The sequence below is a fragment of the Bufo bufo genome, chromosome 7 (assembly GCF_905171765.1).
Source record: "Bufo bufo chromosome 7, aBufBuf1.1, whole genome shotgun sequence".
Classification (NCBI taxonomy): Eukaryota; Metazoa; Chordata; class Amphibia; order Anura; family Bufonidae; genus Bufo; species Bufo bufo.
The window spans coordinates 5,198,997-5,222,183 of record NC_053395.1 but is presented as its reverse complement, the minus strand read 5'-3'; the positions used below and the strand labels follow the sequence as shown (position 1 = coordinate 5,222,183).

The window sequence follows — 23,187 nt, the reverse complement described above, 5'->3', positions numbered from 1 at the left end:
GCGCGGCGTAGTGGAATGGGTGGAGGTCAGGGGTGTTGCTAGGGTCGAAAAAGATCCTCCCATCTTCTGGACAAATCATCCTACTGCCCCCAATACTGTGCCGCTGTGCTCGCCAATATTATACTGTAGAAACCGATAAACGGATAAACCCCCCTGATAATACTAGTACCATACAGAGCCCCCCCATATAAAATACTCTTCTTTGTGGCCTCAGTAGAAGCCCCCATAGTGATCCTCTCCCCCCTTCCCCCATATAAAATACCCCTTCTTTGTGGCCTCAGTAGAAGCCCCCATAGTGATCCTCTCCCCCCTTCCCCCATATAAAATACCCCTTCTTTGTGGCCTCAGTAGAAGCCCCCATAGTGATCCTCTCCCCCCTTCCCCCATATAAAATAACCCTTCTTTGTGGCCTCAGTAGATGCCCCCATAGATGCCTCCCAATAATGTGGCAGTAAGAAGTGCCCCCATAGATGCCTCCCAATAATGTGCCAGTAAGAAGTGCCCCCATAGATTCCCCCCAATAATGTGCCAGTAAGAAGTGCCCCCATAGATTCCCCCCAATAATGTGCCAGTAAGAAGTGCCCCTATAGATTCCCCCCAATAATGTGCCAGTAAGAGGTGCCCCCATAGATGCCTCCCAATAATGTGCCAGTAAGAAGTGCCCCCATAGATTCCCCCCAATAATGTGCCAGTAAGAAGTGCCCCCATAGATTCCCCCCAATAATGTGCCAGTAAGAAGTGCCCCTATAGATTCCCCCCAATAATGTGCCAGTAAGAGGTGCCCCCATAGATTCCCCCCAATAATGTGCCAGTAAGAAGTGCCCCGTAGATGCCTCCCAATAATGTGGCAGTAAGAAGTGCCCCCATAGATTCACCCCAATAATGTGCCAGTAAGAAGTGCCCCTATAGATTCCCCCCAATAATGTGCCAGTAAGAGGTGCCCCCATAGATTCCCCCCAATAATGTGCCAGTAAGAAGTGCCCCCATAGATGCCTCCCAATAATGTGGCAGTAAGAAGTGCCCCCATAGATTCACCCCAATAATGTGCCAGTAAGAGGTGCCCCCATAGATGCCCCCCCAATAATGTGCCAGTAAGAAGTGCCCCCATAGATGCCCCCCAATAATGTGCCAGTAAGAAGTGCCCCTATAGATTCCCCCCAATAATGTGCCAGTAAGAGGTGCCCCCATAGATGCCCCCCCAATCATGTGCCAGTAAGAAGTGCCTCTCCATGCCCCCCTCCAAATCATGTGCCACAAATATTGTCCCGTATAAAAATAAAAAACTCTTATACTTACCTCCATGGCCTGTGTCCCGCGCTGTACGGCTCAGAGGAACAAGGAAGGAAGACGCCTCTCCCTCCCCCGCCGCAGCACTTCCATCTGTATCGCTGTCCTGAGGACGGCGATACAGATGACTATGGAGATGAACGCTTCCGCTCTGCACCCTGACTCTCACTATATTCTCGGGGGGGGGGGGGATTGACCCGTTGCCTATTCCCCCCCCTCCCTCAGATTCGCCAGTGGTGTAGCTGCGGTAACGAAGCAGAACCGCAAACCGCTGCACTACCCAACTGCACTATATAGAAAGTATATTATTGGAATATCACACCCCTGCCTCAATCAATTTTTTTTTTTGGGGGGGGGGAGCAACTGGTATATCACACCAGTAGAAATTATTGGTTCCAATAGCGTTTGTCCCTCTGTGTAGATGTGGTGAAGCAGCAAAACCGCAAACAACTGCTGCACAATACAAATGCACTATATAGAAAGTATAATACTGGTCAATCACACCAGTATCAATTATTTGTCCCAATAGCGTTTGTCCCTCTATATACCTGCGGTATCGCAGCAGAACCGCACACAACTGCTGCACAAGACAAATGCACTTTAATATACTATCTATGTTAGAAAGTATATTATAGGTATATCACACCCCTCTGTGTATCACACCTATCGATAGCACACCTATACCAGTCCTTAGAAGGACTTTTGTGGCCCTATTAGCCAGCGTTTGGTGTCCCTAACAGCCTGTCCTGCTCCACACAGCAACCTCTCCCTACACTGGATAAAGACTGAATGTAAAATGGCGGCCAGATCGGGTTTATTTATAAGGTAGGGGCTGTGTCCATGTGCTGAAACGTCTCCATTGGCCGTCCTGTACCACCTGAGTTCTGCACAATGTAAAAGAATATGGCGCCGGCGGATATCGCCATATGTTCGCCCATTCAGTGAACCGCGAACGAGCAAAGTTCGCCGTGAAACGACCGCCGGGCAAACCATAAGGCCATCTCTAATCTCCAGTATACATTCCAGAAAAACCCTTGTTGTCCGTGGCCGAGCATTATCCTACTGAAAAATAGAAGCCCTGCCATGAGAGGAACACATGTGGCAGAAGATTGTCCTCCACATACCACTGAGCTGTTAGGGTCCTGGTATCACTACTAGGGGTGACTGACTATCATGTGATGGCTCCCCCGATCCTCACACCAGCAGTTATCAGCCCTGCCATGAGAGGAACACATGTGGCAGAAGATTGTCCTCCACATACCACTGAGCTGTCAGTGTCCTCGTATCACTACTAGGGGTAACCGAGTGTCGTATGTGATGGCTCCCCCGATCATCACACCAGCAGTCATCAGCCCTGCCATGAGAGGAACACATGTGGCTGCATGATATCCTGCACAAATCACTGAGCTGTTAGTGTCCTGGTATCACTACTAGGGGTGACTGACTATCATGTGATGGCTCCCCCGATCCTCACACCAGCAGTTATCAGCCCTGTCATGAGAGGAACACATGTGGCAGAAGACTGTCCTCCACATACCACTGAGCTGTCAGTGTCCTCGTATCACTACTAGGGGTGACCGACTATCATGTGATGGCTCCCCCGATCCTCACACCAGCAGTTGTCAGCCCTGCCATGAGAGGACACATGTGGCGGCAGGATGTCCTGCACATATCACTGAGCTGTCAGTGTCCTCGTATCACTACTAGGGGTGACTGACTATCATGTGATGGCTCCCCCGATCCTCACACCAGCAGTTATCAGCCCTGCCATGAGAGGAACACATGTGGCAGAAGATTATCCTCCACATACCACTGAGCTGTCAGTGTCCTCGTATCACTACTAGGGGTAACCGAGTGTCGTATGTGATGGCTCCCCCGATCATCACACCAGCAGTTATCAGCCCTGTCATGAGAGGAACACATGTGGCTGCATGATGTCCTGCACAAATCACTGAGCTGTTAGTGTCCTGGTATCACTACTAGGGGTGACTGACTATCATGTGATGGCTCCCCCGATCCTCACACCAGCAGTTATCAGCCCTGTCATGAGAGGAACACATGTGGCAGAAGATTGTCCTCCACATACCACTGAGCTGTTAGGGTCCTGGTATCACTACTAGGGGTGAATGACTATCATGTGATGGCTCCCCCGATCCTCACACCAGCAGCTGTTAGCCCTGCCATGAGAGGAACACATGTGGCAGAAGATTGTCCTCCACATACCACTGAGCTGATAGGGTCCTGGTATCACTACTAGGGGTAACCGAGTGTTGTATGAGATGGTTTCACCAATCACTACATCCAGCAGTTGTCAGCCCTGCCATGAGAGGAACACATGTGGCAGCAGGATGTCCTGAACATATCAACGAGCTGTTAGTGTCCCTGCATCACTACTAGGGGTGACCAACTGTCATATGCAATGGCATCCCCGATCATCACACCATCTGGAGCTTGTGTACCGTGTGTGCCTGATCTTTTGTAACCACTGCTTCCAACACTTCCTCACAGCTAGGTCACAACGGCCTAGATGAAGGGCAATTCATCAAAACCACATCCTGCTTCTCCCAGTCCAGTAAAGTGCCTCCTCAAAGTCTGTCAACTGGGAAAAATGCATCATAGTCATGTCTAGCAGTCAACTATCACTGCCAAGAGGTACACTACTCAAAAGAAGCCTCTGAGAGCCTTTTTTATAGGGCAGGAGGGGAAGCACATTTACGCCCTATTGTGGCAAGACCCAATGTCTAATCAGACCATCCCTGTCACCATTTACATATCTACCCGAGGAATAACTGCAGGATGAGTTTTGCAGCAATACGACATTTCTATCGGGAGGGGGGGATTATTATCATTTTTTGTCAATGAATGTATATGGTAAGAGGAATGCATTTTGCCTTCCTCTGGATCAACTTGCAGGATAACAGGCCGAACTGGATGGACATAGGGCTTTTTTCGGCCTTATGTACTATGTTACTATGTTACTATGTATGGCTGCATACCTAATGATTATCACCAAAAAAGTGAACACTGTAGGGTCCAGTCTTTTTGCAGTTGCGTTGTGTAATAATATTGAGTCACACTGTACTCTTGTCTCCTCTCTGATTCTGTTTATGCGAAACCTACAGCACCGATCGGTGACGTTTGGCACTCCAGCTGCTGGGAAACTACAACTCCCAGGATGCACACTTACTCAGCTGTTCTTGTCTGGAGGATTCTGGGAGTTGTAGTTTCAAAACAGTTGTAATTAGTGTTCAGTGAACTTGTGTTTTAAGTTCGGCGTCTAAAGTTCGAGTTCAGGTTATCGAAGTATCCCGTTATGGATTCTGAATTCCGTTATGGTCCGTGGTAGCGGATACTTCGATAACCCAAACTTTAGACGCCGAACTTAAAACACAAGTTCGCTCAGTTCACTAGTTGTAATCCCTGCAGTACAGGATGACTGGAGACCAGAGCGAGGACTGGAGGTTGTCTCATCATCTTAGGTGTCCTCTGAGCAAAGCACCAATAACATTTCTTATATCACTTTTGACATTAAGGCGAGGACTACAGGAAAAACAATACAAAACCCCAAATCAGCTCATATCAGGCGTAGAGTTCAGTCTCTGGCACATGGACTGACTCCCAGAATATGCACCACATTTATTAACTCTTTGCTTCTTACTCCAGCAGAAATTTTACATAAGAATCAAAGTCTTAGTAAATCTCACCCAATAATCTTACATATTTCAGCGGTGGTGAAAACCTGCAGCTTGGGTGGAGTCCAGGATTTCCAGTAGTAACGCAGAATGGGTGGTGCAGTATGTCCCTGTGCCCTCATGACTATATCACACATCCTCCTCCTGTGAACGCCCACTCAGACACATTTCTAGGAATCTCTTTACTTTCACTTCAGAGATAGTTCTGCTTCCATTGTGAACGCTCAAATCTTAGGTTTACAAGAAGTCAGAGATGGAATTTAATCAGCTGAAGGAGTACATATTCTCTTACACCCTAAATAACTGCACCCTGGGAAACCAAGGCTTCAACCGAGTCCTCATACAGCTCATGGGCTTCCTGGGACACGGGAAATCATCCCTCATCAACTCGTGTAAATATGTCCTCCAGGACCAGCAGTTCAAAGCCCATGCTGCATCTGGCTCAGCTGATGGTGGCCTCACCGTTGTTAGGAACGCCTATCCACTCACCAGTACCATCACCATGGTGGACAACCGAGGATGTGCCACGTTAAACTCCTTAGAGACCGGGGAGATTTACACTCATCTGGGTAGGAGACATTCACTTTTTGCCGGAGATGGGTCATACCAATGTCCATGATAGGTAAAAGGCCACTGACTCTGGTCAGACCCTGATGAATGGTATTTCTGATTGTCACACTTCCTCCACCAATTGTTGTCTGACATGATGTGACTGAGAAATTCAAGGAATTAGAAATATGTGTAGAGGTGGAGGACATCAGGGACTTGGAGGTCCAAACTGCTCCTTGTGAGAGGGATAAAGCTGTGACACCAGTTCTAATGTGAGGAAGAAGTCATCGGGGAGAGAGGTCACCGAACAGGGGCTACTGGGGCTGATGCTGCTGGTGTGCTGGCAGGGGGCCATGGGTTTTGGTTGACTTTGGTTATTTTGGAGTTTTCAGATCTTCTATTATGACACATATCACTATAAATCTGTATTGTTCTTTATTTCTTCTTCTCCAGGAAATTTCGTCCCATTGAATAGAGGAGTTGAATGGACAAAGGAATTTGATGCAGTGTTGGATCGCCTTGAAGACTCAGACTTAGAGCCAAACTACAGTGATATTATTGTGCCCATATTCGTTTACAGGTGGGAGAGTAATTGGGCATTCTGGGTGGTACATGGTTATCTGGGGTCAGTGGAATTGGCATTCTTAGACATGACTCTTCGTTTTAGTAGTTGCCAGGACTGTCTAGATGAAGCATAGTACATCACACGTAATCACACGTTGGTCAGAGGCTCCCAATATTCTATTTCTATTCCAGGTGAGGGGGAGCACAGAATGTCAGTAATGGCAGCAGCATTAAAGGGAACCTGTCATCAACTTTGTGCTGACCGTACTGAGGGCAGCGTAAAGTAGCGACAGAAATGCGGATGTCAGCAGTGTGTCACACATCAGCTAACAGTAAGTGGTTGCCGAGAACCAGCGTCATAATGATTGCAGCCCAGGCCTTGAAAAGAGTCACGGCCACCTGAGAAGAGTCCTGGCTATTATAATCTCCTGCTCTCCCGCCCATCTGCTGATGACTGACAGTCTTCGACCTAGTTTTCTCCCTTTCTATCTAGGAGAGAACTGCCAATCATCAGCAGATCGGTGAGGTGCAGGTGATTATAATAACCAGGACTCTTCTCAGGTGGCCGTGACTCTTTTCTAGGCCTGGGCTGCAATGATTATGATGCTGGTTCTCGGCAACCACTTACTGTTAGCTGATGTGTGACACACCGCTGACATCAGCATTTCTGTCACTACTTTATCCTGCCCTCAGTACGGTCAGCATGAAGTTGATGACAGGTTCCCTTTAAGGATGTGGTCAGATGATGGCGGCACCTACAGTCACCATCCAGTGATGACAGCATTGATTGGGCTTATAAAGTTATATAGATCATTGGAGGGGCAAGCACCACTGTGGATAATACCTGTTAATACCTGTTAGGGTGAACGGGTTTGTGCCATCTGCAGAAAAACTCACCATAAAATTACTGTTTTTACAGTGTGAAGAGAGAAATTGCACCAAACGAGGTGGAGATAATCAAGACATTCCTCAAAATCTGTCGAGATCTCACAGGTAAATACAAGATCTTGGCATTTTGTTGACCTGCAGACTTTTCTATTAGAGATATTGGGGGGACAGTGGACCGGACACTGCTAGTCGTAGTCCGTAGACACAGTTATATTACCTGTGGACTGTGAGTGACGGAAGGACTCATAATATGGGGATTGCTCACGTGGATGAAGACACAGCTGTTTCGTCTTCAACAAGAAGACTGTAGTGTTAGCCCACAGATATAAAGTTCTATCCCAGATCCAATGGGTGTCCCAGTAATCAGGGTGTTCATCAGTGATGGGGTATACAAGAGCGGACATCTCCCACCAGGGTGCATCATTAATATTGAGAAAGAACCTATGAAATAACAGCCTGGGAGCAGTGATGGAGCAGATCTCCACTAGGTCAACACATACATTAGAGATAATCTGTATGCTCCTGGTCTCTGGTCATGGGTGGGCTTTACTGTGTGTCACCATCTCCATTGAGCAGTGTGTGGGTGGTCTGCACATTCTGAGAATACACTTCTATCTTTTTTGTGTACTGGATGAAAGAACCTTCATATTATCACATACGTACGGAGATACACTAGGATTTACATCCACTGAGAGTGTTTGGCTTCTATAACTTGCACTGTGAGGGTCTGACCGTCATATACTATATGCTGTGAGCCCCTCGTCCTAAAGTAAGATGTCAATGAGATGCTGTCATGTGAAGCTGGTTTTCTGCTCCATCGGTCTTGTGTACTGTAATTTAAGTCATTGAGAAAGAATAGAGGCGTGATGTAAAAATGGGCACCTAGTAGAGAGAGGCAGATGAAATATATGGGCCCCTAGTAGAAACAGACAGAAGGAACATTTGGTACTCTAGTAGATAGAGGCAGAAGGTGCAGATGGGCTCCTAGTAGAGAAGGTATGTATGGACCCCTAGTAGAGAAGGTATGTATGGACCCCTAGTAGAGAAGGTATGTATGGACCCCTGGTAGAGAAGGTATGTATGGACCCCTAGTAGAGAAGGTATGTATGGACCCCTAGAAGAGAAGGTGCAGATGGGCTCCTAGTAGAGAAGGTATGTATGGACCCCTGGTAGAGAAGGTATGTATGTACCCCTGGTAGAGAAGGTATGTATGTACCCCTGGTAGAGAAGGTATGTATGGACCCCTGGTAGAGAAGGTATGTATGGACCCCTGGTAGAGAAGGTATGTATGGACCCCTGGTAGAGAAGGTATGTATGGACCCCTGGTAGAGAAGGTATGTATGGACCCCTGGTAGAGAAGGTATGTATGGACCCCTGGTAGAGAAGGTATGTATGGACCCCTAGTAGAGAAGGTATGTATGGACCCCTGGTAGAGAAGGTATGTATGGACCCCTGGTAGAGAAGGTATGTATGGACCCCTAGTAGAGAAGGTGCAGATGGGCTCCTAGTAGAGAAGGTATGTATGGACCCCTAGTAGAGAAGGTATGTATGGACCCCTGGTAGAGAAGGTATGTATGGACCCCTGGTAGAGAAGGTATGTATGGACCCCTGGTAGAGAAGGTATGTATGGACCCCTGGTAGAGAAGGTATGTATGGACCCCTGGTAGAGAAGGTATGTATGGACCCCTAGTAGAGAAGGTATGTATGGACCCCTAGTAGAGAAGGTATGTATGGACCCCTGGTAGAGAAGGTATGTATGGACCCCTAGTAGAGAAGGTGCAGATGGGCTCCTAGTAGAGAAGGTATGTATGGACCCCTGGTAGAGAAGGTATGTATGTACCCCTGGTAGAGAAGGTATGTATGGACCCCTGGTAGAGAAGGTATGTATGGACCCCTAGTAGAGAAGGTATGTATGGACCCCTGGTAGAGAAGGTATGTATGGACCCCTGGTAGAGAAGGTATGTATGGACCCCTGGTAGAGAAGGTATGTATGGACCCCTGGTAGAGAAGGTATGTATGGACCCCTGGTAGAGAAGATATGTATGGACCCCTGGTAGAGAAGGTATGTATGGACCCCTGGTAGAGAAGGTATATATGGACCCCTAGTAGAGAAGGTATGTATGGACCCCTAGTAGAGAAGGTATGTATGGACCCCTGGTAGAGAAGGTATGTATGGACCCCTAGTAGAGAAGGTGCAGATGGGCTCCTAGTAGAGAAGGTATGTATGGACCCCTAGTAGAGACAGGCAGAATTTACATATGGAGAGAGAACAGCTATCCTAGCGGACGGTGCAGTGACAGGGGAGCCCATCACCACCACTGCGGCCTACACCTCCTGCCTCGCTACCATCACCAGTGCCGCCGGTGAGTACACTGCCTGAGGCACACCAGCAAGCATAAAAGAAGCCCTCACCCTCTCACCTAGGAGAGGTGACTGGAGCTGAGGGACTGTTCTTTACCAGATCTCTGACTGTCTCTACCTTCCTTTCTTCATAACACTGGGTTGGATTTCCCGCCTCTATTAGTTCCGCATCAGGAGATTTATGGGGGCTGCTGCCCTCATGTGGCCACTTTTGGGATCACCTTCTGTTATTGAGCCAATTTTCTGCCTCTTCAGTCATATTTGATGTAGCCATGATATCGTAATTTGCGGATAGCAGACTTCCTATTCACCATCCTGCTGGGATTTACTCTCTGCCACCTTTGCACAGTCCCCGATGTTGGGGATCTGATTTGGACAAACATCTTATCAAACCTTTGGCAGGGAGATCTACCTGTTCACAAGTTTTCTCACACTTGGACAACTCTCTACTGCCTGCCATGCATAAAGCCAGAAACACATGTCTCCTACACACTGCTCCTCCAGACACTGTTAGAACTTGGCCCTACAAATCTGATAATGGGGGTAGCCTTTAACTTAGTGCAATGCTCCTCGCTGTCCCCACAATCCTCAGCAGATACCACTTCCATTTTGTACTTCATGGAAGATCTTTCTCTATGTGATCCTTAGAGGTTGGTGGACACCACAGCTAGAGAATACACCTGCCACTCCCTCACCCATCAATCCTTCTCTAGAGACTATTTCCTTATCTCCTCTCAGTTGTTTGCGACCATGACTCCCATATTCACCCGATAACGATTTCGGACCTTGCTCCCCTCTCTCTATTCCTCACTCTAACAGATCCATGCCCATGTGCCCGACAGTGGAGGTTCCCTTCGTACTTTGCAGATTCTGATGATTTTAAAGCCTTTCTTAAAGTACACTGGAACACCTTTCTGGATGACAATGTTGTCCATACTGATAATGTCCCTTTACTCTGGGCTACCTCCAAAGCTGTAATGAGAGGCCATATCGTCAGTTATTTGTCATGTAGGAAAAACCTACAAAGAAAAATGTTGTTTTACCCTCCTCCGAACCCAAATGCCATATGCCTCGAACCCCTCTCCTGAAATGCAGCAGGTTTACTCAATGGTTAAGCATCTCATAGACTCCTTCATACTGTCACGGATGAGAGTGGGGGAAACCCTCATCCGTGCGATCTTAAGGAATAGAGAAGCTGCTCGGCCAGGACAACAGAATTAGGGAGCAGGTCACCTCCTACAGCGTCCCTAACTCTGACCCTGACTCCTAACTGTATGCGCCAACCCAGATGGTAGGAGAGCTCATACTCAGGAACCTCGGGTCCCTACTAGCCCTCAAGAGATCCCTGGGCTAGGAGCTGGGTAAGACAACCTGTTCCTCCTAGACACGGAGGAACAGGAGTCTAAACTGGCCAAACTGCAAGGAAGGGGAAGGATAAACAGCCTATGGATATGGCAGGTGAGTGAAAGCACTTCCACACCTACCTGCCACAGACACACTGACTGGATCCCGTGCTCAAATGCTAGTGTCCACACCAAACATAAAAAGGACACAGCACACACACATAAACACACAGGAAACCAGATCCATAGCTGCAGTGATACTAAACACCACACAAACATAAAATAAAGATCACGCATAACTTTTATGACCACAAGGGTGGCCCTCACTGGCAGATGGTATAAGAGACCAGGAGGATGACTCCAGCATATAACAAGGCTGGCGTACCCCTCAGCTTCAGGTCTCATCAGAGGCTAAATAGTCCAAGTAGCCACACCCACACAGACACACACTGGAAAGGGAATTAACCCTTCCAAGACCAGACAGGGTAGTGAAGCCACTTAAAGGGAAAGTGCACACACACAAAAGCTCGTGCACACCAAACATAAGCAGTGCACACATACAAGTACAGGTTGCCTGGTGCAACCGCATGCACTTGACAGCAAGCTGCCTAGCAACAGCTCAGGCTGCTATACTGCCAATATTAACATGTTGCCAGCGGCAACCACACGTGAGGCAACATACTTCAACCCTCACCTGTGATTGACAACAAGAGCAGACCGCAGGCAACTGCATGTGGTTCCAGGAGTCACGGCCATGACCATGGTCGTGACACATACGTTCTTAATCTCACTGGCAAGTTCAGTTGTCCCAAATTAAATGTTACCATTAGGAAAAAAAGACCGGTAAATTATTAACCCCTTAACTAAATATAAACAGCCCTGGAAGCTAATCGTGAAGCTGCAGGACCCTAATACTGGCACCCATACCACTGATTAGGCGGAGATTGCACAAATATCCTACGACTACTACGAGGATCTTTATGGAGCCTCTTCCACGAACCCCTCAGCGATTAATGATTTTCTGGACTCGGTAAATCTACCGTCCCCAACAACTGAACACGATCACTGAGGGTGAAGTGAGACGCGCCATAGCTGCGGCTCCCAATAGATCTTATCCCTAGATATAGAGCCCACTCTGACAGAACTCTTGGTGGGGATCTTATTGACCGCTACACTGAGTCGAGAGCGATAGTCAGGGGCGTAGCTAAAGGCTCACGGGCCCTGGTGCAAGAGTTCAGCTTGGGCCCCCATCCCTTAGTGCTTGTTGGCAAGGGGCAGCAGAGCACATATCCTTCCTGCTGCCTGAGGCAAACATTGAAAGGGCACCCCTCATGCCAAATTCTTAATCTAACCCCTTCCCTCCAGCCAAAGGTGTAAATTGACTATTATGCACTTTCTATAATGCCAGTGTCTTATGTGGCACAAGGGTCTTTGTGCCCCCTTAGGCTCCTGGGCCCAGTAGCGACTGCTACCTCTGCACCACCTATAGCTACGCCCCTGGCGATAGTCCTCCCTAAATTAATAAATATCCCACCCATCCCCAGTCATATTGGGCAATATCACTTCAAAATCAGGACTATGAGCTGGTGGCCAAGATCCTATCTGATTGCATCCTATCTCCTGGACCTCCTCTGTGAAGCTCAGACAGGCTTTACTCGAGGGCGGAATAGAGTGGATAATATCAGGATGGCAGTAGCGGCCACTGTCCCAGCTCAGGACCCATCCCAGCCTCCTGCAAAGATAATGATCTTAGATGCCGAGAAGGCTTTTGACAAGGTAACGTGGCCTTTCTTTAAACAGTATTACATTTTGGCCCACAGTTTCAACATTACATTCGATACCGCCATATGAATGCAATGACCTGTGTGGCGGTCAATGGGTGTAGCTCACCAATGATAGATCTATTTCGAGGCACCAAGCAGGGTTGTCCTTTGTTGCCCCTATTATTTAATCTCTCCATAGACCCTTTTCTGCGTCACTGATTGTGAACTCCGGCTTTTGAGGGACTCCTAGAGAACTGAAGGTAGCAGTGTTTGCAGATATCATGCATGGCCTTATACAAGAACTGTAAACTATGGTGGGGCTACACTATTAATTGGGATAAGACAGAGGTACTGCTACTAAATTATACAGAGCCAATATCAATATCTATATTAACAACCTGGAATCCACAAACTACTCCCCTCGGCTCTTTTCCTCTGAAGATTTGCCATCGAGCTTACAGTATCTTACCCTGCGGAAAGGCCATTGAATGGGACTTCACCTCTCATCGCAGTGTTTTAAATGTCAGGCCCCCGATGATGATCTATTCCATCGCCTATGGTTATGCCCAGCCATAAAGACCTTCTGGACACAGATACAGCATTTTACTACCACCAACTTGACAAACTTTGCCCCTAACGACCCTTTATGGGACATTTTTGGACCAGAATAAATAAGCATGTTCTCCGGGTGCTCGTAAGCTGCTGCATTTATGGAGGAAACAACACGAAAAATATGTGATCTGCACACCCTTTTGTGGTGGGTGCTCGTAGAGGACATGCGTCAATTGGTTCCAAGGAGAGATCCACGGCACACCATATGTTCTTCATCAAAATTTTTTTTAATGCATAGTAATTTTTTAGTAATTTTACATCACTTTAGTTCCGTCCAGAGCAAATGATAATGCATAACAATTGATCTAGCAGTGCAACCCAACGTTTCGGTCGGTTGTCGACCTTTGTCAAGGGATCTGTGGCTAGAATATTTCCTAATGCGCTCCAGAGCGCATTAGGAAATATTGTTATGCGTTATCATTTGCTCTGGACGGAACTAAAGTGATGTAAATTTACTAAAAATTACTATGCATTAAATTTTTTTTTGATGAAGGGCATTTATGGAGGAAGCTGGTATTAAATCCATTCTGCAGGTATGGATCCACGACCATGCTCCTCCAATTGTTCTCTTATTATATCAATACCCTTTTTATTTAAAATGGACCTGACTGAGGCGTCCCTACATAAAGAAAAAACTGTACAAAACTTCTTTGAGACTTGGGAGAGTTTTCTTTAGTTACTTCCACAACGTGTAGAACAAGAACGGTCTGGTACCAAGAGAAATTGCTTCTGGGAGAATCGCTCATTTAGATGTGCTTCTGGTTGTTGGTGGTCTGTCCTGGTGTCAGTGGCTCCCGCATAGCACTCTTTGGGAAGAACACAGATTATACAGCGTTAACGGGTGACTTCAAACGGGAGGATAACCTACTTTGACTACTAGGTGTCCCTCACCACATCTCCCCCTTCCTACCTCCTTAACTTATGGTTTTCTATCTCTGTTGTTGATATACAGTACAGACCAAAAGTTTGGACACACCTTCTCATTCAAAGAGTTTTCTTTATTTTCATGACTATGAAAATTGTAGATTCACACTGAAGACATCAAAACTATGAATTAACACATGTGGAATTATATACATAACAAACAAGTGTGAAACAACTGAAAATATGTCATATTCTAGGTTCTTCAAAGTAGCCACCTTTTGCTTTGATTACTGCTTTGCACACTCTTGGCATTCTCTTGATGAGCTCCAAGAGGTAGTCCCCTGAAATGGTCTTCCAACAGTCTTGAAGGAGTTCCCAGAGATGCTTAGTACTTGTTGGCCCTTTTGCCTTCACTCTGCGGTCCAGCTCACCCCCAACCATCTCGATTGGGTTCAGGTCCGGTGACTGTGGAGGCCAGGTCATCTGGCGCAGCACCCCATCACTCTCCTTCATGGTCAAATAGCCCTTACACAGTCTGGAGGTGTGTTTGGGGTCATTGTCCTGTTGAAAAATAAATGATGGTCCAACTAAATGCAAACCGGATGGAATAGCATGCCGCTGCAAGATGCTGTGGTAGCCATGCTGGTTCAGTATGCCTTCAATTTTGAATAAATCCCCAACAGTGTCACCAGCAAAGCACCCCCACACCATCACACCTCCTCCTCCATGCTTCACGGTGGGAACCAGGCATGTAGAGTCCATCCGTTCACCTTTTCTGCGTCGCACAAAGACACGGTGGTTGGAACCAAAGATCTCAAATTTGGACTCATCAGACCAAAGCACAGATTTCCACTTCACCACCATGACGGCCCAGAGAGATTGACCCCTGACCTCTGTAGGGGCAGGAACAGAGATAGGTTTAAAAGGACCCCTCCCACCACCATTCACCAGTGTGTTCCTGCCCCTATAGCGGCCAGGACAGAGAAAAGTCCTCTCTGGCTTTCAGGGAGGTGAAGTGGACCTCGTTTTATTATTTTTAAGTACCTGGGTGACCGCATCGGTGGTGTTTCTTGCCTCCCTTGCGGGTCCTTTCACCCAGAGATGCGTCCCCTGCTCTCCGGCGGACTTTGTTCTTAAGCTGACAGGGAGACGCCAGGGTCACGCTCCCTGTTGTGGGAAGCCTGCCCTGAGCTGCCGCTGAGTCGCCTGCCTCCTGGGAGGTAGCCGACCGGAAAGACGCTCTGCGCTGTCGCGCGCGTCTGACGTCACTTCCAGGCCGCCGGACGGAACCCGGAAGTAGACGGAGCTCCTATAAAAAATGCTAACAAGCACCTTCCCGTTGCGCTCTCTGCAATCGTGCTCTGACCGGAACATGTCGGACCAGGAGAAGGAGCCACAGCAGCAGCAGGAGCAGACCGCTCCCGAGCGCCCCTGCGTGAGTAGCCCACCTGGGCAAATCGGCAGCTTCACAGGTGGCAGGGGGGGGATGTGTGCTTAGAGTTAACCGCTGTTCCCCTCCCCCTGGTGTGTCTGCTGGTATACTGCATCTAATTATGCTCCTATACTAGACTGACATAAATTTAATGGGCTGCCTCTCTCACTTTAGGCCAAACTTACTTTAAAAAAAGAAAAAAGGACCGCCAAATGCATCCAGTGCTCCGTCAGGCTTCCTGAGGACTATACTAAAAAGCTTTGCAAGCATTGCATTTCTAAAATAGTGAGAGACGAACAGCCCTCAATTATGCAGGAGTTTAGATCCATGATTCAGGAGGAGGTTAGGTCCTCACTGGCCTCCCTCCGTGAGGATACCAGGGGGATTCGCCCACCTAAAAGACCCAGGGGGGCGGACATTCCCTCTGACTCCGAGGATTTTAGAAGAGGATGCCTCATCCTCTAGAAAAGAGGACGACGACCCCCTATCTGAAGGCGAGATCGTAGAGGACTCTAGGAAATTTTTCTTCACTCCCAGTGAAATGAGTGACCTTTTAAAGGCTGTCAGGGATACCATGGGGGTGGAGGACATTCAGCAACCCCACACAGTTCAGGAAGAGATGTTTGGGGGATTAAGGGTCAAACGCTCCAGGGTATTCCCCATAAACTGAAACATTAAGGAGATGGTGATGGATGAATGGGCCCATCCTGAAAAGAAGCTAGGAATTTCCAAGGAATTCAGAAACCGCCTTGCATTTGACCCGTCAGACTCAAAAATTTTTGACGAGGTCCCTAGAATTGACGTCCAGGTGGCGAAAGTCAATAAGAAAACCTCACTTCCATTTGAAGACTCCTGTCAGTTAAGGGACACTATGGAAAGGAAGGCGGACAGCTTATTAAAAAGGTCCTGGGAGGCAGCTATGTTTAGTGTCAAGACAAACATAGCTGCTACTTCAGTCGCCAGGTCTATGTACCTGTGGCTGAATGAGTTAGAAGGTCATCTAAGCAGTAAAACTCCCAGGGAACAGATACTAGATTCTATTCCCTTGCTAAAATCTGCCACGGGTTTCTTAGCGGACGCCTCCGCAGAGACAATTAGATTTTCAGCCAAGGATGCAGCCTTGTCCAATGCGGCCCGGAGGGCACTTTGGATGAAATCTTGGTCGGGAGACATCTCTTCCAAGATGAAGTTGTGTTCTATAGCCTTCTCGGGTGAATACGTGTTTGGTCCCGTATTAGACACGATCCTCGAGAAGGCTACTGATAAAAAGAAGGGGTTCCCTGAGGATAGGACCCCTAAAAAGAAACCCTCCTTTCGTGGTCAATATACCCAGAATAGTTCCTTTCGTGGTAAAGGAAAAACCGGACGTTGGAGTTACCCAAAAGGGGGGAGGGGTAGAGGGTACCTCCTTAATCCCCAAAACAAGGGTGGCGAGAAACAGTGACGCCAGGATAGGGGGAAGACTATCCCAACATTTTGCTCAGTGGCAGCAGACTTCTCCGAGCCTCTGGGCGCAAGATCTTGTCAAGTCGGGATACAGGATAGAGTTATCTTCCCCCCCTCCAGATGTATTTCTGATTTCTCACCACCCTTCTCCTTTTCAGCACAGCCAGATCTGGAAGGAGGTCCAGAATCTCCTGGACCTGGGTGTAGTAATTCCGGTTCCCGTGCCACAACGGGGGCGGGGGTTCTACTCCAGCCTTTTCTTGGTAAAAAAAACCGGGGGGCTCCTTCCGCATGATCATAAACCTCAAGAGGCTAAACAAATTTGTGATCTACAAAAGGTTCAAGATGGAATCTTTAAATTCTACCATCCCCTTAATTCAAAGGGATGCGTCCCTCTGTACAATCGACCTGAAGGACGCATACTATCATGTTCCCATTCACTCCCAGTCTCAGAAGTTCCTGCGTTTTGCAGTAAGGGATCACAGAGGGTCTGTTCACCACTTCCAGTTCGTGGCTCTCCCCTTCGGGCTGGCCTCAGCCCCAAGGATTTTCACGAAGCTGGTGGTAGAGATGGTCGCCTCCCTGAGACCTCAGGGGGTGACGGTCGTCCCTTATCTAGACGACTTTCTACTAATTTCAAACACGGTGGATCAATCTATAGCAGATCGAGAAACCTTCTGTTCCCTTCTGACATATCTAGGTTGGGTTATAAACCTAAAAAAGTCATCCCTAGTTCCGAATACCAGGGTAAAGTTCCTGGGGGTTTTGCTGGATTCGGAAAAACAAACTACCTTCCTTCCAGCAGAAAGAATCCAGAACCTACAGTCATCAATCAGGGCCTTCCTGAGACGTCGCTCCTTCTCGTTCAGAGAAACGATGAGCCTTTTAGGTCAGATGACAGCCTGCATCGTAGCAGTCCCGTGGTGCCAGGCCCATTACAGAGCCCTTCAGTCCTGGCTTCTAAGAAAATGGGACAAAAATCTGACCTCTTTAGACAGGAAGATCCTGATCCCGGGCCACATAAAATCTTCAGTCCGGTGGTGGCTTCAAACAAAAAAATTTAAAAAAGGCATGGTCTGGTTCAAGACCCCGGCAGTACATATTCAGACCGACGCCAGCCTAAAAGGGTGGGGCGCAAAAATCTACTCCAATCTCTACCAGGGAGACTGGCCTCTGAAAATTGCAGCTCAGTCCTGCAACTACAGGGAGCTCAGGGCAGTTTGGGAAACTATACGAGCAGCCGCTCCAAAACTAAGGAACCAACATATAAAGGTCTATTCAGACAATGTAACGACCGTGTCCTACCTCAAGCATCAGGGGGGCACACGGTCTCAAAAACTGGAAGGTCTGTCCAGAAAAATCTTCCTCTGGGGGGAAAAAAAATGTAAGATCAATATCGGCAGTTCATTTAAAAGGAAGCCTAAACTGTGCGGCGGACTTCCTCAGCAGGACTACCATAGACCAGGGAGAATGGTCCTTAAACATCGAGATCTTCAATCTGATTGTCCAGAGATGGGGCCTTCCAGTGGTAGATCTCTTCGCTACAAGGACAAACACAAAGGTATCAACCTTTTGCTCCCTAAACCCAAGGGACAGGCCCCTAGTAGAGTTGAGCGAACACCTGGATGTTCGGGTTCGACGAGTTCGGCCGAACTTTCGAAAAATGTTTGGGTTCGGGATCCGAACTCGACCCAAACTTCATCCCGAACCCGAACCCCATAGAAGTCAATGGGGACCCGAACTTTTGGGCACTAAAAAGGCTGTAAAACACACCCGGAAAGGGCTAGAGGGCTGCAAAAGGCAGCAAAATGTAGTTAAATCCCCTGCAAACAAATGTAGATAGGGAAATGATGAGTTAACATAAAATAAATAAAAATTAAACAATATTAATTGGAGTGAGGTCCCATAGCACAGAATCAGGCTTCAAGTCACCCACCAATGGAGAAGGTCACTTACTATTATTTTGACCACAGCACCCAGACAAAGGAGAGAGGTCCCACAGCAGAGAACCAGGCATCATATCACCCACCACAGGAGTAGGCCACCATTTAGTTACTTTGACCCCTACACCCAGACGGAGGAGAGAGGTTACACAGCAGAGAATCAGGCATTTAGATCACCCACCACAGGAGTAGGCCACCATTGAATCGGACCCCGGCAACCATGTCAGATGGCACAACCATCAGCTTCATATCAATCAGCACAGGAGAAGGCGACTTTGAAAGACTTTGACCCCTACACCCAGACGGAGGAGAGAGGTTTCACAGCAGAGAATCAGGCATTTAGATCACCCACCACAGGAGTAGGCCCCCATTGAATCAGACCCTGGCAACCATGTCAGATGGCACAACCATCAGCTTTATATCAATCAGCACAGGAGAAGGCGACTTTGAAAGACTTTGACCCCTACACCCAGATGGAGGAGAGAGGTTTCACAGCAGAGAATCAGGCATCATATCAACCACCACAGGAGAAGCCACCATTTAGTTACTTTGACCCCTGCACCCAGGAAGAGGAGAGAGGCACCACAGCACATATTCTGGCATCATATCAACCACCACAGGAGAAGCCACCATTTAGTTACTTTGACCCCTGCACCCAGGAAGAGGAGAGAGGCACCACAGCACATATTCTGGCATCATATCAGCCACCACAGGAGAAGCCACCATTGAGTTACTTTGACCCCCGCACCCAGGAAGAGGAGAGAGGCACCACAGCACATATTCTGGCATCATATCAGCCACCACAGGAGAAGCCACCATTGAGTTATTTTGACCCCCGCACCCAGGAAGAGGAGAGAGGCACCACAGCACATATTCTGGCATCATATCAGCCACCACAGGAGAAGCCACCATTGAGTTACTTTGACCCCTGCACCCAGGAAGAGGAGAGAGGCCCCACAGCACATATTCTGGCATCATATCAGCCACCACAGGAGAAGCCACCATTTAGTTACTTTGACCCCTTCACCCAAACAGAGGAGAGAGGTTCCACATCAGAGAATCAGGCATCATATCAACCACCACAGGAGTAGGCCACAATTTAATGGGACCCCGGCAACCATGTCAGATGGCACAACCATCAGCTTCATATCAATCAGCACAGGAGAAGGCGACTTTGAAAGACTTTGACCCCTACACCCAGACGGAGGAGAGAGGTTTCACAGCAGAGAATCAGGCATTTAGATCACCCACCACAGGAGTAGGCCCCCATTGAATCAGACCCTGGCAACCATGTCAGATGGCACAACCATCAGCTTTATATCAATCAGCACAAGAGAAGCCACCATTGAGTTACTTTGACCCCTGCACCCAGGAAGAGGAGAGAGGCCCCACAGCACATATTCTGGCATCATATCAGCCACCACAGGAGAAGCCACCATTGAGTTACTTTGACCCCCGCACCCAGGAAGAGGAGAGAGGCACCACAGCACATATTCTGGCATCATATCAGCCACCACAGGAGAAGCCACCATTGAGTTACTTTGACCCCTGCACCCAGGAAGAGGAGAGAGGCCCCACAGCACATATTCTGGCATCATACTAACCACCACAGGAGAAGCCACCATTGAGTTACTTTGACCCCTGCACCCAGGAAGAGGAGAGAGGCCCCACAGCACATATTCTGGCATCATATCAGCCACCACAGGAGAAGCCACCATTGAGTTACTTTGACCCCCGCACCCAGGAAGAGGAGAGAGGCACCACAGCACATATTCTGGCATCATATCAGCCACCACAGGAGAAGCCACCATTGAGTTACTTTGACCCCTGCACCCAGGAAGAGGAGAGAGGCCCCACAGCACATATTCTGGCATCATACTAACCACCACAGGAGAAGCCACCATTGAGTTACTTTGACCCCTGCACCCAGGAAGAGGAGAGAGGCCCCACAGCATATATTCTGGCATCATATCAGCCACCACAGGAGAAGCCACCATTGAGTTACTTTGACCCCCGCACCCAGGAAGAGGAGAGAGGCACCACAGCACATATTCTGGCATCATATCAGCCACCACAGGAGAAGCCACCATTGAGTTACTTTGACCCCCGCACCCAGGAAGAGGAGAGAGGCACCACAGCACATATTCAGGCATCATATCACACACCACAGGAGAAGGCCTCTTTCAGTGATTTAGGCCTTTGGACCCAGACAGAGGAGAGAGGCACCACAGCACATATTCTGGCATCATATCAGCCACCACAGGAGAAGCCACCATTGAGTTACTTTGACCCCTGCACCCAGGAAGAGGAGAGAGGCCCCACAGCACATATTCTGGCATCATATCAGCCACCACAGGAGAAGCCACCATTTAGTTACTTTGACCCCTTCACCCAAACAGAGGAGAGAGGTTCCACATCAGAGAATCAGGCATCATATCAACCACCACAGGAGTAGGCCACAATTTAGTTTATTTGACCCCTGCACCCAGGAAGAGGAGAGAGGCCCCACAGCACATATTCTGGCATCATATCACACACCACAGGAGAAGGCCTCTTTCAGTGATTTAGGCCTTTGGACCCAGACAGAGGAGAGAGGTCAGAGATTAGCTTCATATCCCCCAGCACAGCAGAAGACCGCTTTATTTGACTTAGGCCTCAGCACCCAGACAGAAGACAGAGGTAGCATGGCAGAGGTTATGGCTTCATGTCACCCGTTAGTTTAACCGGCCACTTTCATCTGGTTAGGCCCCGGCGCCCAGACAGAGAAGAGTTTCATTCAACTGTGGGTTTCATAAAATTTGTATCAAATAAAGAAGTGGCCCGTAGCACAACAAGACATGTTTTAGGCAGTTAATAAGGACTACTCTGCACAAGGGAGGGACAGGTCCTGTGGGATCCATGCCTGGTTCATCTTTATGAAGGTCAGCTTGTCCACGTTGGCTGTGGACAGGCGGCTGCGCTTGTCAGTAATGACGCCCCCTGCCGTGCTGAATATGCGTTCAGATAAAACGCTGGCCGCCGGGCAGGAAAGCACCTCCAAGGCATAACATGCTAACTCTGGCCACATGGACAATTTCGAAACCCAGTAGTTGAATGGGGCCGAACCATCCGTCAGGATGTGGAGGGGTGTGCAGACATACTGTTCAACCATGTTAGTGAAATGCTGCCTCCTGCTAACACGTTCCGTATCAGGTGTCGGTGCAGATAGCTGTGGCGTGGAGACAAAACTTTTCCAAATTTCTGCCATGCTAACCCTGCCCTCAGATGAGCTGGCCGTGACACAGCTGCGTTGGCGACCTCTTGCCACTCCTCTGCCTTCACCTTCCACCTGTTCCCCTGTGACATGTGGGAATGCTCTCAAGAGCGCCTCTATCAGCGTGCGCTTGTACTCGCGCATCTTACGGTCGCGCTCCAGTTCAGGAATTAAAGTGGGCACATTGTCTTTATACCGGGGATCCAGCAGGGTGGCCACCCAGTAGTCTGCACACGTTAAAACGTGGGCAACTCTGCTGTCGTTGCGCAGGCATTGGAGCATATATTCGCTCATGTGGGCCAGGCTACCCATGGGTAAGGACAAGCTGTCCTCTGTGGGAGGCGTATCGTCATCGTCCACCGTATCCCCCCAGCCACGCACCAGTGATGGGCCTGGGCTGCCACCCCGCTGTGAACTTGCGTCATCCTCGTCCCCCTCCACCTCCTCCTCCTCATCCTCCTCGTCCTCCAGTACAGTGCCTTGGCTGGCGACTTGTGAACCTGTCCTCTGCTGCTTAAACAGACTGCTGGTATCCAGGGTAACAGGGGGAGGGGATACCACCTTTAACTCACCCTTGGCCCCTTTACCCAACCTTGACCCATAACAAAAGACACGACAACTGTATCACTTTATTGCTGGATGGTGATCGGCCACAGCTTCTTTATTAAAGCGGCAAACCTTAATAAACCATAATATCGGAACGGTATGCCAAAGGCTGGACTCCCAGCGGGCAAGTTAAACCGTAATCATCCGAGCTGTCTGCCAACCGCTGGACTCCCAGCGGGCAGTTACTCCATCTGCAACCACCATATCTCCGCTGTACTCAAATGCCGCCAGCTGTGACTTCTTATTTTATTTTATTTATTTTTTTTTCACTTTATTGATAAACTCGACCAAAATTCGCAGCTTCTCCAAAGCCGTAATCATCGGAGCAACATCCAAAACCGCTGGACTCCCAGCAGGGTCTCTTAAAAATAGAAAAACAAAACAGAATAACCAAGTATCCATAACTGAACAGAACCGTGCACTTCGATCCGCCTCCCAAGAATAACCGCAAAGGGAGGGAGGGAGGGCCAATCTGCTTCCACTTGCAAGAGGAAGTGACCAGGACAGAGATGATGTATATGTGACCTTCAGGATTTCCTGCACCGCCCTCATCCTGTCTAAGGAGGTTCCCCAGGGATCAACCC

At 48.5% G+C, this 23,187-nt stretch overlaps 2 protein-coding genes across 3 annotated transcripts in view; one reads left to right on the top strand and one right to left on the bottom strand.

Moving 5' to 3' along the window:
* The window catches only part of LOC121007910, an 82,216-nt gene extending 77,115 nt beyond the window's left edge, over positions 1 to 5,101 (bottom strand). Inside the window, exon 1 of the mRNA XM_040440179.1 lies at positions 4,992 to 5,101. Coding sequence (XP_040296113.1) covers positions 4,992 to 5,101 — 110 coding nt within the window. The remainder of the gene's footprint in view (positions 1 to 4,991) is intronic.
* A 54-nt stretch (positions 5,102 to 5,155) lies between these two features.
* The window catches only part of LOC121008279, a 36,100-nt gene continuing 18,068 nt past the window's right edge, over positions 5,156 to 23,187 (top strand). For both annotated transcript variants that reach the window (XR_005780546.1, XM_040440724.1), the window contains exons 1-3: positions 5,156 to 5,548; positions 5,982 to 6,108; positions 7,012 to 7,085. Coding sequence is in view for 1 of the 2 variants with exons in the window: in XM_040440724.1 (XP_040296658.1) it covers positions 5,233 to 5,548; positions 5,982 to 6,108; positions 7,012 to 7,085 (517 nt within the window). In the remaining variant the exon portion in view is untranslated. The remainder of the gene's footprint in view (positions 5,549 to 5,981; positions 6,109 to 7,011; positions 7,086 to 23,187) is intronic.